The sequence below is a fragment of the Poeciliopsis prolifica genome, unplaced genomic scaffold (genome assembly GCF_027474105.1).
Source record: "Poeciliopsis prolifica strain line A6 unplaced genomic scaffold, Auburn_PproV2 SCAFFOLD042, whole genome shotgun sequence".
In the NCBI taxonomy this organism is placed as follows: domain Eukaryota; kingdom Metazoa; phylum Chordata; class Actinopteri; order Cyprinodontiformes; family Poeciliidae; genus Poeciliopsis; species Poeciliopsis prolifica.
Window position 1 is genome coordinate 3,884,552 of NW_026562417.1, and position 16,794 is coordinate 3,901,345.

The 16,794-nt window shown below is 39.2% G+C and overlaps 2 protein-coding genes and 1 long non-coding RNA gene across 5 annotated transcripts; 1 reads left to right on the top strand and 2 right to left on the bottom strand.

The window, feature by feature from the left end:
- Positions 1–1,130: 1,130 nt before the first annotated feature.
- On the top strand, positions 1,131–3,864 carry LOC129376201 (centrosomal protein of 83 kDa-like). Of its 2 annotated transcripts, XM_055055731.1 has the most exons (5): positions 1,131–1,143; positions 2,286–2,430; positions 2,518–2,667; positions 3,168–3,243; positions 3,322–3,864. In XM_055055731.1, exons 1-5 carry the CDS (start codon positions 1,137–1,139, stop codon positions 3,523–3,525), a joined length of 582 nt encoding a protein of 193 aa, XP_054911706.1. In that variant the 5' UTR covers positions 1,131–1,136; the 3' UTR covers positions 3,526–3,864. The 2 variants fall into 2 exon arrangements, with proteins under 2 accessions (XP_054911706.1, XP_054911705.1); XM_055055730.1 differs by having other exon boundaries at positions 3,168–3,864.
- On the bottom strand, positions 3,155–6,197 carry LOC129376202 (uncharacterized). 2 transcript variants are annotated; one of them, XR_008607722.1, is made up of 4 exons: positions 6,031–6,197; positions 5,563–5,659; positions 5,319–5,477; positions 3,155–3,195 (listed from the first exon to the last, which is right to left on the bottom strand). It is a non-coding gene; the product is annotated as an uncharacterized LOC129376202 (long non-coding RNA). The 2 variants fall into 2 exon arrangements; XR_008607721.1 differs by lacking the exon at positions 3,155–3,195 and having other exon boundaries at positions 4,035–5,477.
- Positions 6,198–6,224: 27 nt separating this feature from the next.
- On the bottom strand, positions 6,225–16,213 carry LOC129376068 (plexin-C1-like). Its single transcript, XM_055055493.1, is given in 16 exon segments — positions 6,225–6,458; positions 6,532–6,587; positions 6,590–6,639; positions 7,114–7,293; positions 7,779–7,912; positions 8,042–8,083; positions 8,269–8,344; positions 8,712–8,814; positions 8,889–9,051; positions 9,130–9,235; positions 9,306–9,406; positions 9,485–9,619; positions 12,893–13,015; positions 13,460–14,560; positions 14,675–14,764; positions 15,711–16,213. Coding segments are annotated over 16 exon segments (2,913 nt in total). The 5' UTR covers positions 15,930–16,213.
- Positions 16,214–16,794: the final 581 nt, after the last annotated feature.

Sequence of the window (16,794 nt, forward strand, 5' to 3'; positions counted from 1 at the left end):
GGCAGAGACAACACTATTTTAACTATTATTTAAACTATAGTTTTTAGTTTTCTGTAGCTAGCTAAAATACTAAATTAAAAATACATTAATTAAAATTAATTAATATAACTAGTTGGGTTATAATTCAAAGCTTTCATATGACATAGCCTACTTACATTTCAGTCATTATAAAACTTAATGGTTTTTCTCATATTCTTACCACACATTTAAAGCAAGAGCTGGAGAAATAAAACATTAGAGGGCAGCAGTGCACTAAAACATATGTTAAAAGAATCTGTCTAAACACAATCTACCAGCACTAGCATGGCTAATATAATAAACGAGGCACTACGCAGCGATACACAACCATTTTTTTTTTTTTTTAGAAATGTATGACAAGTGCCGCCTCTCATTAGGAAGGTAACAGCGGTTACTGCTGAGCGGTAAAATGTTGGAAATACCTGCAGAACTCCTCGACGGTGTAACTCTAAAGCCTCGGATGTGTTGTGTATCAAGCAGGACCCACATGTCAGTTTAACCAATGAACAGTGTCGGGCATCGGGCTGCCTTCAGGGACAGTCGGAAATTATACTTTTCCTGGCAAATCTTTGCCGATCTCATAAGTATTATATTTTAAAATGACCATTTCCAGTGGGGTGGCAGTAGGGGTGGCCAGGGCTCTGTTGGGGGTGGCAAGTCCACCCCGGCCACCCCTCTGGCTCCGCCACTGAGGTGAACCAATAAATATTATTACTTATCATTATCTTGGTGAATGTTTACTGCCTCCCGACCTAAGAGGGAACTTGTAAGAATCGGAATTGTTTTATATCATATGCAATTTGGTCTTGGATTCCAAATGGTGCCTTTACAAAGGATGGAGAGCGAGCTCCAGCAGAGCCACGAGCAGAACGGCCAGCTGACCGGGAGGCTGCACCGCGCCGAGAGGGAGGCCAGCGCTCTGACCGCTCAGGTACGCTGCTCCACATCCGGTCTGAGTCTGACTCCTCAGAGAGTCGCTGCTGCTTTAACTCTTCACCCTGACTGCTGGCAGGTCGACAGCCTGAAGCATTCGCACAAACTAGAGCTGGCCAGCGTCAGGCTGGAGTGTGCTCGCTCCAAAGGAGACATGGAGAGGGAGAGGGACGCTGCAGGGACAGATGGACGGTACAGAGACACTCCCAGACACAAACATACGCAGTCGTTTTTTTATGACTTGTGGGGACACTTTACTGACTTCCATTCATTTTCTTTATCCAACCCTAACCATCACATACCTGACCCAAAAACAGCAATTCCCCTCATGGGATCCAAGAAAATGTCCCCTCAAAGATCAGTGGTCCCCACAATCCCAGAAATAGGTTCCCACAAGGATATAAAAACCTGATTCACAGATGCACACACACCTGATTGATTGATTAACTGGTGTGGTTGATATGTGACGTGTTATATAATGTTATTTATTACCCATCACTTTTTGTTTAAAATTATGGAAATTTTAATTATGACCAATATGACTTTACAATTTAATTATAATTTTATTGTGTATATATTTTTTTCTATTAAAATGCCATTGACCTCGGAGTTTTAAGGATGAAATTAGAAATTCTTACTTGAAAGGCCTGAGATTCTGAGATATTAAAAAGCTTATAAGTGAGTTATGCAAGTTCTGTTTAAAATAATAGTTTTATCTTCAATAAGGTTTTCGTTGGTTCATCACTTTATTTTTAGTAGACTGGAGACTCACCAGATCCTGCCAGACTGTTACAGAAAAGCTCCCTGTCAAAATGTTAATACCTGAACATCTCTGTGAACAGAGATGTTCAGGTATTAAAGCAGACTGAGTCTGGACTTTGACTGGACCATTTGATACCTCAATATGCTTTGATCCACAGCAGGTTTGGTCGGTGTTCATGTCCGCATGTTCTAAAAGTTTCCTCTATTCAAAACCTGAATTAATTATTTGAATTCCTTTTTTAAACCAGATCTCAGTTCCTCCATTATTATTATTATTATTTTTACAAATGGTGAGGGAACAAATCCTCCCAACATTTGTTCTGCTCTGTGTCTGCAGAGCTTCTAACAGCTCAGCTGTGACTAGCGTCTGCTTCATGTGTCTGTTTTCTACTTCCTTCTAGCATAAGAAAAATACTTTTCCAAGAAACACTAAATTAATGTTTTTCTTTCCTTAAGTCTCACCTAGCTAAAGTCAATTCATTCATAAAAAGCTACTGTACACATCACAAACAAGCTGTGTTCATATTTTCCAAGGCAGGAAGTATATAATGTGTGTATCTGGTGTGTGTCAGGTCTGCAGGCAGACGTTGAGGTGCTGAAGGCGGCGCTGGAGCGAAACAAGGAGGTTGTGTTGGAAAAAGAGAGAGAGATGGTGAGGAAGGTGCAGTCGGCCCGAGAGGAGGAGTTCCACAAGATGGCCGCCTTACACGAAGAGAGGTGAGACTCACCTCATGAACCTGATCCAGAATGAGTGAATATGAACGAGTGAGTCGTGTTAAATCATCCTGCATGTGTTTGTTCCAGGCTGGAGCTGGAGAACCGCCTGGCAGTGTTGGAACAGCAGAGGGCGCTGCAGGACTCGTCGGATCAGACACTGAAGGAGGAGTGGGAGGAACGACTGCGCAGCGCTCAGCAGGGAGAGGAGTCGCTCCGCAGAGAGCTGCAGAACCTCAGGTGGGCCGGACCGGACCGGACCGGTACTGTACACCCCAACCGAAGCCCTTTCTAGTTCCGTGGGCCCCTAGTTTATCAAACTACAGCGCAGATTCATATCCCTGCAGATGATCCACCACATTCTAGTTTAGAAGCCTAACAGGCTGCAGTTAAAAGACCTAATTATTAAACATGCCAATACGTCAAGGCCAACTTATCCCCCCATATAAATGTAAGACTTTTTAAGGATGCAAACAACCTGAGTCAATCTTTACATCTTTATTTTATAATATCAAAGATGTAACAAATTTGAGATGTTTTAATGCTGCACAATCGGCCCCCAGCATTCGCCTTCAAGTTACAGCCTAGTTAAAGATCCTGTTCCTGTTTCTGTGGTTTGAGACTTCAGTGTTTCATGTTGGTCAGTAAAGTCTGGGGCTGATGATGATGATGTGAAGTTCCTCTCAGCACAATAACCATCTAATGTGAATCTATTCTTGAAAATGTTTTGTGTTTCCTAGAAACAAACTGCAGCATCAGAGTTCACAGCTAGAGGAGCGAGAGAGACAGAAAGCAGAGATTATTGAGCTGCAGCAGGTGAGTCTTTTTGTTCTTTTCTTTGTTTTGAGTTGTAATGGATTTGATTTCTACCCTGAATATTGTTTGAGACAACAGCAGAACCAAGAGCTCAGTGTCCAGCTGGGGGCGCTGTCACGCTCTGAAGGCGAGCTGATGGACGCCAACCGGAGACTGAGGGAGACTCTGGACAGAGTGAGGGAGGAAGCGCGGGCGACCCGGGCCCAGGTGGAGCGGAGCCAGCATGAGGCAGAGAGGTGCGGCCGCTCGCTCTCTGCCGCTTCCTGTGGGTGCAATCTTTAGCTGCCTCCACCAATTCCTAATCGATTCATATTATAAATACTTTATTGATCTGACAGGGAAACTAAATGTTGCTGTAACTCAATATATTCATGATTCTTTACAGAGTTATTACAAATGGTAATGGCTGTGGGAAGGAAGAATCTCTTGTAGCAGTCAGTATTACAGCAAACTGAAAAGGCCTCTGACTGAAGACACTGTTTCTACGAGAACCTCATGAAGAGGAAGGCTTCATGAGTTCCTCTTCATGAGGAACTCTGATTGGGTCATGATTGGGTCTCTTTAACACGTTGAACAAATTAAACTATTACTTAGAACCTAAGTTCACCAACAGTATGAATGATGTTGAGCCAAACTAACTGACCTAGCTTAGGATGTGATTAGGATTGGATTGATACACATTAAACCCTGACAAATTTAGCAGGTGACATGTCAATGTCAAATGTCAATGTCAAATTTATTTATATAGCACTTTAAAACAGGTATAAAACTGCACCAAAGTGCTGCAGGAATGACAATAACACAAGTAGATAAAACAGAATATCAAAAATTGCTTCAGTTAAAAGCCAACGAATAAAAATGAGTTTTGAGAAGCGATTTAAAATGATCCAGGCTGCTAGCAGATCTAATCTGAAAATGCAAATTGTTCCATAAATTAGGAGCAACAACAGAAAAAGCCCGATCTCCTTTCCTTAGTCGAGTCCGAGGGACTGTAAGTAAAAGCTGATTGATTGATCTGAGGGTTCTGGACACAGACTGAAATTTTAAAAGATCCTGAAGATAACCCATTTAAAACTTTATAAGTTAATAAAATAATCTTAAAATCTATTTTATACATAGAAAAAAAAAAAGCAAACCTAATGCCAGACTCAGAAAAAAAAAGGCCTGACCTTGTCTGACTATGTTTTGTTTTTTCTCAGTAACTATATTAAATGTTAAAAATTCCAAGCGGAATGTGGAACACTTGTGGGGATAAAATCCCCACAAGTTTTATTTTTTTAAATATGTTGAAGTTCCACTGTTAAAAAAACTGATGTTGGGTCAATCATATTTGGAACCAGGTGTGTGAAAATTTAGTAATGAAAAGGGGGCGTGTGCGACGGCGAGGCGTGGCACAATCAGCAAGTAGGACGCTCATGGTCAGATCTGTGCAGCGGGAGTTTGGCTTTATTGATTGTTTAACCCAAGGAAAGAAACTAACGAAAAAGATAAAAGATCGATTAAGGTTCGCCCCAGCGCCGCAGATCGTGCCCAAAAGCCTGGACCGAAGTTTGCACCGAGGAAATGCCGCCCGGTGCAGAAGGACGACGCCAGTGCATGGAGGAAGCCACCGGGGGGGAAAAGCGACGCTCCCGATGAGATCTTGACTTTATTTTCTTTTGGGGGTTTTTGGGTGGCACCACTCTTCTTTTTTCTCATCTTTTTTGGTTTTTTTTGACGTTTTGGATTTTTCTTTTGGGATGGAGACCGGGGATTAATACGGAGAGACGCTTCCAGGACGTTGTTTGATTTGGAGTTTATGGGACTCTTTCATGGACAAAAATATTATAAAAAAGGAACAGGACTATTAGGACCTTCGATTATTTAAGTGTGGTTGAGGACTCAGCCTGAACAAGGCGAATCAGACCCTTGATTATTTTGGAGGGTTTTGGTGTAATGATTTAGGTTTATTAAGTATGCAAATTTCAGGTTTTCTGAATAAATAATCTCTGGTAAAAACCTATTAATTTTGTATTGAGTGGTTGAATATTAATTTTTTTATCAAATTAACCTGGTAACACTTATTTCCTATTTACCTGACACAAGATCCCCCTTGTGTGTTTTTTGTGGGTTCCGCTTTAATCAAGCCGAATATTACAGGATGTCGTTCCTAATCTCACACTCCAGCTTTTCCATCACGTTGTTCATCCTAACAGTCAACTGCTGCCGTTGTCTTCGGTAGATGAAAAACACGACTGAAATGAACGAGCCAATGAAGAACAAATGAAGAGAAATCTCGAGCAGGATTTTTGGAGGAGGGCTAAACCATGGTGCACTTACCAACCAGGGTGATGGGGATCAGCAATATGATGAGCAGTATTAAAATTAATAATGAAGATGATTTGTTCAGTTTTATAGATTCATTTCCATATTTCACCTGTAAGAGATAATAATCACAATGGTTGGTAACAATTCATTTGAAGGGGTGTGCATAAGACTGACATGAGACTGTGGTAAGTATGACATAACTCCTGACTTGAACATGAAGTGGTGTCTTCATGGAGGTTTATGACTTTTGTCATGAAGTGTCATTCGGTAAATCATAACACTTGCCCAGTTTTCTAACAAAACTAGAGTCAGTTTAGCTTTTCTGCTTCCATCAACATGTTCTGTCCTGTTTCTTGATTTATATTAACCAAGTAATGTGAAAAACTGATAGGGAAATTTGTTGTAGTTGCAGCTAAAAAACACAGGATTTCAACAGCACTTAAATTGTTCAACTAATACGACCATAAATTTGGTTTTCACCTCGACCATATCAATGTGATCGCTTTGCAGTCCTTTGATCTCACAGGTAAAGGTTTCTGTCTTGTTGATGGTTCCTTCGGGTTTTATGTCGCAGGCATATTGAATTTTATTCTGAATTCCCACAACTGACAGCTCTTCTACTGTCATCTGCAGGTTATCTGCCTTTTTCTGAAAGAACAAAACCAGTTTCCCCTTCAATAATGTAACATCATCATGTCTGACTGAACAAATGTGGACAGAAACGACCTTACCTGAATAATGATGCGGACGTCGTCCCCGTACTTCACCGCTGTGAAGCTGGAAAACTCTGGGTCAGGATAGTAAGTTATTTTCTTCGAGCATGCCAACGTTTCATTGGCTACTTTCAGAAACGCTGTGCTGATGGACACTAGAGGGCCTTTGGCTGCTGGAGTTTTATAGATGAGAGTCTGTTGAAAATGAAAATGTAGCTTGATGTAGTTCACTATATGCTGATAACAGAGTTTCTGTCTGCAGAGTTACCTGATAGCTGCTGCTCATGGGAGACATGACTTCCTGCTGGGTGTGGCTGTGTGTGATCCCTCCACCAAATCCAGGTGAGTCCCAGTAATAGTGACCTTCCTGCCCCCACTGGAGGACACAGAGAACAAACACACTTTACTCGCTTGTTGTTCTGACCAGTTTTTTCACAGCATACAGCATGTGACTCTTCTAACTACAGAGTTTTACGTGCATTCAGTGGTGTGAAAAGTATTTACCATGAAGAAAACCTCTGAACACCTGACTCACTGTAAAGTCACAGTGTTAGCAAAACATCAGGTCAGCTGAGAACTTGACTCAACAAACATCAGGTTTGTCAGGAATCAACAATGAAGAACAAAATGAATCAAGAACACATCAAATCAATCTGGGTTTCAGATTGATTTTAGAGGGTATGTGTGATTTATAAAGTTTAAAAAGGTTCAACAAGAAATCAGGACGTGTGAAGTTTAACCTGGCCTACCAATCAACTTTGGGTTTAATAAATAAATTAATATTACATCAGTGCATGTTGCTCTGCAGATGATGGAAATCTATCATTTTTGCAAGAAAAAGTTTAAATACCTTCTCCAGCTGCTGCTTGGTGTGATATCAGTGCAGATTGGTGATGACTGATAGGTGACGATGAAGTTGCCGTGGCAACTTCCATCTGGAAGGAGAACACATATTTTGACCGGGCCTTTAGCTTCTGTGCTGGGGATGTGGAAGGTCAGACTGGAGCCGTTGTTGCTGAACACAGGAGATCTGATCAGAAAACACAGAGAGAAAAACTGAAAACCATGAACTGACATCACAAGTCAGACCACATTTATTTGCATAGCAAACTTCAGCAACAAGGCAACTCATAATGCTTTACACCAAAAGAACCCAAAACAAAACATAATGCAGTGACCAGTTATGAAACAGGGAATAAATATGTGAGCTGTAAGCAAGTTCACTCTGAAAGGCCACAGTGCACTTTCACATGCACTGTTCCTGTGAAAGTGCATGTCTGCACAGTCAGACAGAGGCTGCACTAGTGTTAGTTTTTCTACCACATGAGGTAAGAGTTGCTATTATAGAGGAAGGTTGCTGATCACTTCTTTCAGACAGAAAACACACTTTTAAGTCATTCAATGTTTTCTCTGTAATTTAATAACTTTCTTTATCCTAAAAAACAATGAGTGAATATATACTTCAAAGGACACATAATGGTTTCAGATACTGTGGTAAAGAATAAAAGGACTCACTCCTTTGGGTCACAGTCCAGGTCTGCTTTAATCCTGACTCGGGTCACATCTCTGAGGTTACGACCCGACAACACAGCCTGATTTCTGCCATAGAAAGACACAACACTGGGAGAGACGGAGGAGATCTCTGGTATCTGAAGGAGCAGAAAATACAAATGTTTCACATTACCAAAGAGTTATAATGAAAATATAACAAATATAACTTGCTGGTTATATTTTCAGTATAACCAAATTAACTCAAAACAATTAAAAATGAGACTCACAGAAAAATTTCTCCCAAACTGCTCAAGGTTTGGGCAAATGTCCTGCAGAAAGAAAGAAGTGACATTTATCAGTTCATTTTATGAAGCTGTTCCAGATTACATTAGAAATGACAAAAGAAATACAGTAGATATTCATATTAAGAAATGCAATTACAACTAACAAACCCTATTTGAGAAGAAAACTTCTCTAAATTTCATCTAAAAATCATCAAATATTTCAAGATTACGTTGCTGACTGCATCAGTGGCCCAGGAGCAGCTGTTCTGTCTCCACCCACATCCTGCTCTGATACACCGCTGACACCTGGACAGAAAACAGCCCCAGTTTGATCCCAGTTTGATCTCAGCTTTACTCAAACATTATGACACATGATGCAGATTCTTTTAGAAACATCAAGATGCAATAATAATGCATCTTTCCTGTTAATGAAACATTGTGAAGAATGAAGCTTCTCTGGATTCAAGACAAATTATTTCCTTTCAGCTACAACATGAAACAGATGATTCTACCAGCTTGTAATCTGTCAGATTTAAATATCAGCTACAATATTTGCATTATTCAGATTTCATGCAGAGTTATTATGAAAACACTGGAGTTAAATCATACTGTTAGACTTTAGGATGATTTCAGTTGTTATTAAATCTGTATTAGAAAACATAGATGAACTTACAGGTGAAAACTTGGTTGCCCCTGGATACTGGAACAATTAATGATCTTTATTTGTTCTGTCAGTTTTGTGTCTCCAAGTCTGATCGTCACGGTAACGTCAGGATCTGTAAATCCAAGATAAAGTATGAAACTTTAACAGCTGAAACAAATGTTTAAAGACTTCCTGACCATCACTGACCATCAGCAGGGAGAGGGTCATTGAGAATGCAGGTGCATTGTGGGTACTGTGGTTTTGGTTCTTGATTTGTACAAAGCTGAGTGAAGGTTGTAGAGAAATCACAGGTGAAGTTAGACTGAACCTTCTTCTCTACAGTCAGATGTGATTGGAGGATTATTTTCATCTGAGAAAAGAACAAATATAAGATGATAATGACTGATAGTTCCAGATAAATACAGTCATAAATATATTAATAACCCACCTCTCCTGTGGAATCCTTCTGAAATCTGTGAGAAACTATTTTCTGCTTGGATTCATCAGGGATGGACAGCCTCTCTGAATCTATGCAGTCGTCTTTAAATGAGCAGCTGAAAACATTTAAATGTGTCATCATAAAGTTGAGATGAAGGATTGAGCTGCAGGTGAAGTTTCTCTGACCTTTTCTTAGAGACACACCAGACACAGAATGGATCCTGGGCAGAAAGACAATCCTTCACATTTTGGTAAGTTGTGCAGTTTGACACTGGAACACGTTTAACCTGGAGCAGAACGCCATGTTTCAGAAACACAGCAATAGGCAGGGGAAGTGAACGCCTCATGAAAAAGCTCCAATCTACCTGGTTTTTAAACGGTACATAGACATGTTTCTGATCCACTGGATCCAGTTGGACTTTTGGAAACACTTTGTTGTCTCCACTGGTTCTGTAGAGGATGTGTGGACAGGAGGGCTGAAACTTCCTGTCCACAGAAAGCTGGAAACAACAACAGTGATGTTAGAGGATGTATCCAGGAGATGGGGTTGGATGATGGATGAATTAAATGACCTACGATGAATATAATAGCATAAAGTGACATGCAGAAATTCACAGAAATGGGAAAACCTGTTACAGAACAATTGATCACATACATGACAAATCTGACTATTTTTGGGAAACAAGACTTGAATTGCAGAAAATACAGCAAACCTGTGGAAGAAGGTTCTGTGGTCATATGAGACCAAAATGTAACTTTTTTTTTTCCAAATATATTTTATTGAATTTTCTCTTTTTTGGCACAACAAATTCACACACAACAAACTTAACATTATAACATGTACTTATACACTCTTGCATTCACTCCCACACTCACCCTTCAAACCTGCATTTGTTTGGTTCCAAAAATATCAAGAACTTTTTAAATTAGAGAAAAAAGACAAAGAAGAATAACAGAACAATATCTGAATAGAAACAGTAGACAAGACATCCATTAATAAGTTCCACCTTCAGTCCCTATGGTCTTCATATATGGCTCCCAGAGATTTTCAAAGTCCTGTTGTTTACCCTTTGCGATCTATGTTAGTTTTTCCAGTCCGAGCGAATTTGCAATTTCCTTCTTCCAGAGTCCCAGGGAGGGTGCGTCCATGCCCCTCCAGCATAATGCTATAGATCTTCTGGCTTGAAGAAGTCCATAGTCTATCAATTTAGTTTTCCTCTGTGATTGTTTAAATTCCACTGGGTATATTCCTAGAACACAGGTTTTAACCTCCAATGGGACTTTCACCTTAAACAAGTCAGATAGACACCCAATAACATCCCTCCAAAACTTCTGAATTTTAAGACAATCCCACAAACAATGGAGAAGCGTTCCTTTTTCAAACAAACATTTAGGGCAAGTATCTGGAATATCACTGGACATATGATGAAGCTTAACTGGTGTTACGTAGGTTCTCATGAGCCATTTATATTGCAAAAGTTTAAATCGTGTGTTTATCGTTTGTTTTTGTGCTTTTAAACAGGCCTGGTTCCAGTCTTCCTCATCTATATCTTCGAAAGTATCTCTTCTCCAAGCGTCTAACTTATCTATTGCTGAGTCCTTAGAGGAAAGCATTAACAAATTATAGAACACAGAAAGAAAACCTTTCCCTTTTGAGTCTCCAACACACACCTCTTCTATTTTCGTTAAGGGTGGAATGTCAACTGTTTGTTTCAGTTTTGATGACATAAAGTTTTTCAATTGCAAGTATTTAAAAAAATGTTTCGGGGGTATTAAATACTTCTTACATAACTGATCAAAAGTAAGTAACTTGCCATCAACATATAGATCTTTAATTTTCTGAATGCCTTTATTTTTCCATAGTTTAAATCCTCCATCATTTTTTCCTGGTGTGAACCTTTCATTACCCCATATAGGGGTAAATTGTGATAACTCTAGTCGCTCAGCAACATGTTTATGTGCTGCATGCCAGTTTGTAATCGTATTTTTAAAAAAAAGATTTTTTGTGGTCTTTTTTAATGTCTTTAGATCCGAAGAATATAGAAAGGTATTTAAGGGGAAATCTGGAACAGATTGTTGTTCAATGTCTACCCAGGCTGGAGGTGCCATCGGGCAAAAGTAATGGGTAGCTGATGTTGGTTGGGCGGCCATATAATACCATCTGAGAAGAGGGACTTGAAGTCCACCTCTTTCATAGGGCAGATAAGAGTAGTTTTAAACGGAGTCTTGCTTTTCTGTTACTCCAAATAAATTGATTAAATAGTTTGTCCAGACTGTCATAAAATGACTCTGACAGCGGCAATGGAAGTGTTTGGAAATAATACAAAAATTTGGGCAAGATTGTCATTTTTAATAAATTTATTCGGCCTATCATGGATATAGGCAGGTTTGACCATCTATTTAGCATTTCTGTGACTTTTTCCACAAGGGGATTATAATTTGTTGTGATTATTTCATTAAGAGATGGGGTGACCTTAATGCCCAAATATGTAAAACCTATTGTTGTTGTTTTAAATGGGGTAGTCACAATAGGACTTCTCCTTTCTTCTTCATTAAGAAACATTAACTCTGATTTAGAATTATTAATTGTATATCCTGAAAATTCACCAAATTCTTTTATTAGATGTAATAATTTAGGAATACTGATTTTCAGATTACTCAAGAAAAATATGATATCATCCACGAACAGGGAAATGAGATGATCTCTTCCTCCAATTCGAATACCGGATATTCCTGAATTTGCTCTAACAGCCATCGCCAGAGGTTCTATTGCCAATACAAAAAGTAGTGGTGACAGGGGGCAACCCTGTCTAGTTGACCGTTGTAGATTAAAAGGTTTTGACATGTTATTATTAGTTAAAACTTGTGCTATGGGATCAGTATATAATAGTCGTATCCATTTTGAAAGCTTTCACCAAATCCATATTTGGGGAGCACTTCAAACAGATAATCCCACTCTATTCTATCAAAAGCTTGACGTGCGTCCAATGATAACATTGTTGTGTCTTTACAATTATGTTTTTCATGCAATACATTAAGGACCCGTCTTATATTATGGTAGCCTTGTCTTGTTTTAATAAATCCTTGCTGATCATCTACTATTAAACTGGGCAGGTACTTATCTAATCTCCTAGAGAGGGCTTTACACAAAATCTTTGTATCACATCCCATAAGACTGATTCCTCTACAAGAGGAGCATTCAGTGGAGGGTATATTTGGTTTTAGCAAGAGAGTTATTGTAGCTAACCTCAGTGAGTCAAAATGTAACTTTTTGACCTTTGAACAAAACGTTATCAGTGACAAAAACTCCCATCTTCCTCTTGGCAGACATAGTGGTGGCAGAATCATGTTATGGTGGGAGTTAGTGGGAATATGGAGGAAGCTGATTACAGGGGGATCCTGAAGGAAAACCTACTAGAGATTAAAATGTATTTTTAAATAGTTGATTTTGAGTAGTACATTTTAAAGCTTACTACATACATCCCAGTCTGATCTAATGTCAACACAACCCCAACACCTGTGGATTAAATGTTATCAAAGGCCATGTGGTTTTATTTATACACCACATTTGTGTCTGTTAAATTTTTATACTTAAAAAAAAAACAGAAAAACAAATATGTAAATATTGCTTGTCAACTGTTAGAGAAAACAAATTCAACAGTTTTAACTGTGATATTGATATGATTTACAAAAGCTGAAACCAAATTCAGTGTTTAATGTTACTTATTTTGCTAAAACATATTTAGCCCCTCAGTTGTTAGTTTTCTACCCACCTTGATGATCTGTCCATCTGCTGTTCCAATGAAGAAAACCATCCAGCCGTTCAGCCGGACAGTCAGAACAGAACTCATGAGGTTCTGCTTAAAAAGCACAGCCTTTGGTTTCAGGAGAACCGACTGAGGAACAGAGAGAATCGGTTCAACATTTTGTCTTTTCAAACCAAGGAAAGATGTATAGTTTTATAAATGGCAACACAGAATGTCTGGAACAACTTTCAATAAGTTGGCTTTAAATGTTTGTATTTCAGATATAAATATAAACAAAACTATAAACAACAATACACACATTGCCACAGATCATATGATAAAATGTTTTTATATTTCTCAAACTGAACACAACAAAGTTAAAGTGATTTAAAAGAGAAAAAAAAGTGAATAATACACAAAACCTGCCAACCTTTATATTTTTTCAATAGAAATCATTCAACATTTATTAAATTTATTGCCTCAGTTCATACATGTAAAATGCTGCTGGAGATTCTCAGTCATCCAGGACTGAGTTAAATATCAAAGCATGTTAACCATAAATATTCAAAGATTATGTTTAACACAGTAACTTACCGAGGTCTTTGTACTTTTTGATGTGTAAAAAAAGTCTGGATCTTTATTCATCTCCCTGTTGAAATCAGGACTGATGTCAAACAGCAGCAGCTCAGTGTTGCTTTCTCCTCCGTCCACACTGAACACTCCACTCCACAGGACCTGCTGTCCACCTGGGACGACCGAGGACGCCAGCAGTCTGCTGTCTTCACCTCCAGAGGAACTGAGAGTCGCTCCATGAAGAGACTCCAGAGTCTGAGTTTTACTGGTTTCAGCCTGAAGCCAGATCAGACGGACTTTGTTGCTTTTACCTCCTGATGCCACGTTGGAGAACAGATACACTGTTGAGTTTATCTGGAATCCGTCCACAAACTCTACTGCAGCTTCAGTTTGGATCCCAGGTTTATCACCTGATTGACCAGACCAGGAAAATATTTCCCCAAGCTGGTTTTGATTGGTGTTTTGAAGGTTGATTGTCTTTAAATCAGCGCTACACTCTGTCTTGAGTCTAGGATTCTTTATCGCTGTCAGGATGTAAGTCTCAGTCTGACCTGAATCCTCCTTCACATCCACCAGAAAGCTGACAGAACCACTGCTGCTTCTCTGAGGTCCCACCTGGATGGATTCACTGTAAACCAGCTTGGAGATGTTCTTCAGGTCCAGAATCTCACAGAAACCACAGAGTTTGTTTCCAGTCACACCACAGCTGATCAATGTGTCATTTTTCTCAAATGGTAAAAAAACATTCACTTTGAAAGTTGCATTCCAGGCAGTCTTCATTGGGTTTCTGTAAAACTCCTCTTCATCCAGTTGGTCCCCACTCTTTAAGGTCCCTCTCTGGGTCAGGCTGTAGATCAGAGTCAGGTCATGGCTCAGCTGGTAAAGTTTCTCCTCTGTAGCGATGTAGACAGAGCTGTTGCCCACAGCGAGCTGACGGAGGTCACCTTCAAAGTTAAAACCTCTGTTCTCCTCCAGACACTGAGCAGGTTCTCCCCAGATGGAGCAAAGCAGACCGAGAAGAAAACAGATCATCTTGTACCAAAGACCGACTGAGACAATGAGACATTGATGGACTGCAGGACACTGTGGTGTCTGTGTCCAGAGGTGTGCGTAAATGCGCTGCTAAAAGAAGAAGTGAAAAAATTGGAAGGAAATGAGCGAAACCGGAAATAAAAACAGCACATAATTTACAAAGGTTTTAGTAACCATGTTGTGTGTCTACGCAAATGAATTTACCTGGTCCATTCGCTTAAAGCGAGTAAAGCTCCGAAATAAAACAAATCCATCGCCGTAATTTTTCAGCGTTGATGCGGCATCACAGTCAATCTGCACAGAAAAAGATGAAAAAGGACAATTATTTAGTCTGCAAATCAACGTTAAAGTCACCTTTAAGATTGTATCTTTACGTCCCTGCTTAAAGCCATTTAGTGTTTGGGGAGAATTACAATAATAGCAGCAGTAAATGTTAAATCCTCTATTTTACTGAAAAAGAGGAAGGACTGGATTGATTAGCATGCAAGTATAAAAACACAGATTCATAAATATACAGTCTTCTTAAGATAAAAGGTATCAGGCATAAAAACACACAAGGAAATATTAAGAGTTTCTTTTTATTATAAAAAATTAAATATCACATTAAGTTTGATTTAGTAAATGAAGCCTATCGTTTCTGCACCTGAGCAATAAATGTGCTGATAATTTAGTTCAGGGATTGAGATGTAATTTCAGTCTTGAGCTGACACATCACACAGTGCAGCAAAATGATTTCGTGAATCTCATAATGTAACTTTTTCCAACGTCGTAACACAAACATATAATAAACATAAATAAAATAGCACAGACAGGCGCATTAGTTGGTGTTGGTAAATATAATGATCAGATCTACAACCAGCCGTAGATGGGTGGCTGTATGATATTTTCCTTTTAAATATATGCATATATAAACGTCTGTCACTTTGTACTATAGTTTCTGTCCTCTACTGAACTAAAAGTTAGTTTAACACAACAGACATCTTATTTAGAAGGTGGCTGACATATACAACTAACCTTAGTTTAATTGTAAAACATTCAAACACAAGCACAATAAAATAAACATACCAAACACTTTATAGACAATTCCACCAATTAACAGCTGTTATGTCCTTTATTCATCCGTGTGATTTAACATTGTAAATCAGCTTATTTCTTTAACCACGTAAGCTAACAAACATGCTAGCAGCTAGCCATAACGGTTCGGCTGTAGAGACTGAACTATCTCATTTGATTTACTCACCTTTTGTTCTTCCATTAGTGCAATGGACGCTTCTGGTACTCTTCCGGCACGTAAAAAGTCGCTTAAATCAGACATTTTCTCCAGAACATTGGCTGTCCGCCACAACTCGCGTCTGTATGGTTGCTGCTGGCGCCCATCAGTCCGAATTATGATTTGTTTTTTTCCTGTGCCACAATTTTTTTTAACCTTTTCTGAGCCACTGAAAAAAAATTCTGACATTTTTTTTCAGTGGCCCTAATCCTCTTTCGTAGCAAACCGACAGAACACGGTCCATCATCCAATAGTCCCAAACGACTTATTCTAAAAGTCTATGAGTATTTATGAAGTCGAGTCGAAACGTTGTCTCCACATAAAGGGATGAGTTTTGATCCATTTTATGAAAACAAACGCCCTCTAGCGTCGGGAAGTTGTCATTACTGCCACCAAAACGACTCCTACCGAAGCCTTACGAGTTACGACCCATTCGGTAGGCGGAGAAATGCCTTTTTACTTCCCCGGCAGATTACCTGATGAAAGAACATCTTGTTCATGCGCAGGACCTTCAAGGTTCATCCATGATGTTTTGGGAACTATCCTGGGTGAACCTCACTGCATGACCGCATGACAGATACAACAAGCATCCATTTAACTTACAGTGCTACTTATTTTCACTAACTTTGAAGATATGCATCCAACAGCAGGACATCCAGCAGCAGCTGCTGGAGCTGCTAAAAATAATTTGTTACTTTCTTTTAATGTGTACGCGCTAAACAAAAATAAATCAAATGCAATGCTAGATATTTCTTAGGAAGTTAGGAATTATGACAAGTTCATAATCGCCGTAAAGCCAGACTGGAAGGAGTCAAAGCGGTTGGTTATTGTTAGTCAGTTATTTAATTGTTTAAACAGCTTTTTCAATAACTTTGCTGATGAATGGGAGGTTGGAGATCGGCCTGTAATTCTGCAGTAGTGATTTGTCCAGGTTGTTCTTTTGTTTTATCAGTGGTTTGATTAGCCTGGGGGAAAAAGCCCGATGAGAGTGATGATGAGTTTACTATTTGGATCAGGTCATTAGCAATGACAGGCAGGACTTTCTTAAAGAAAT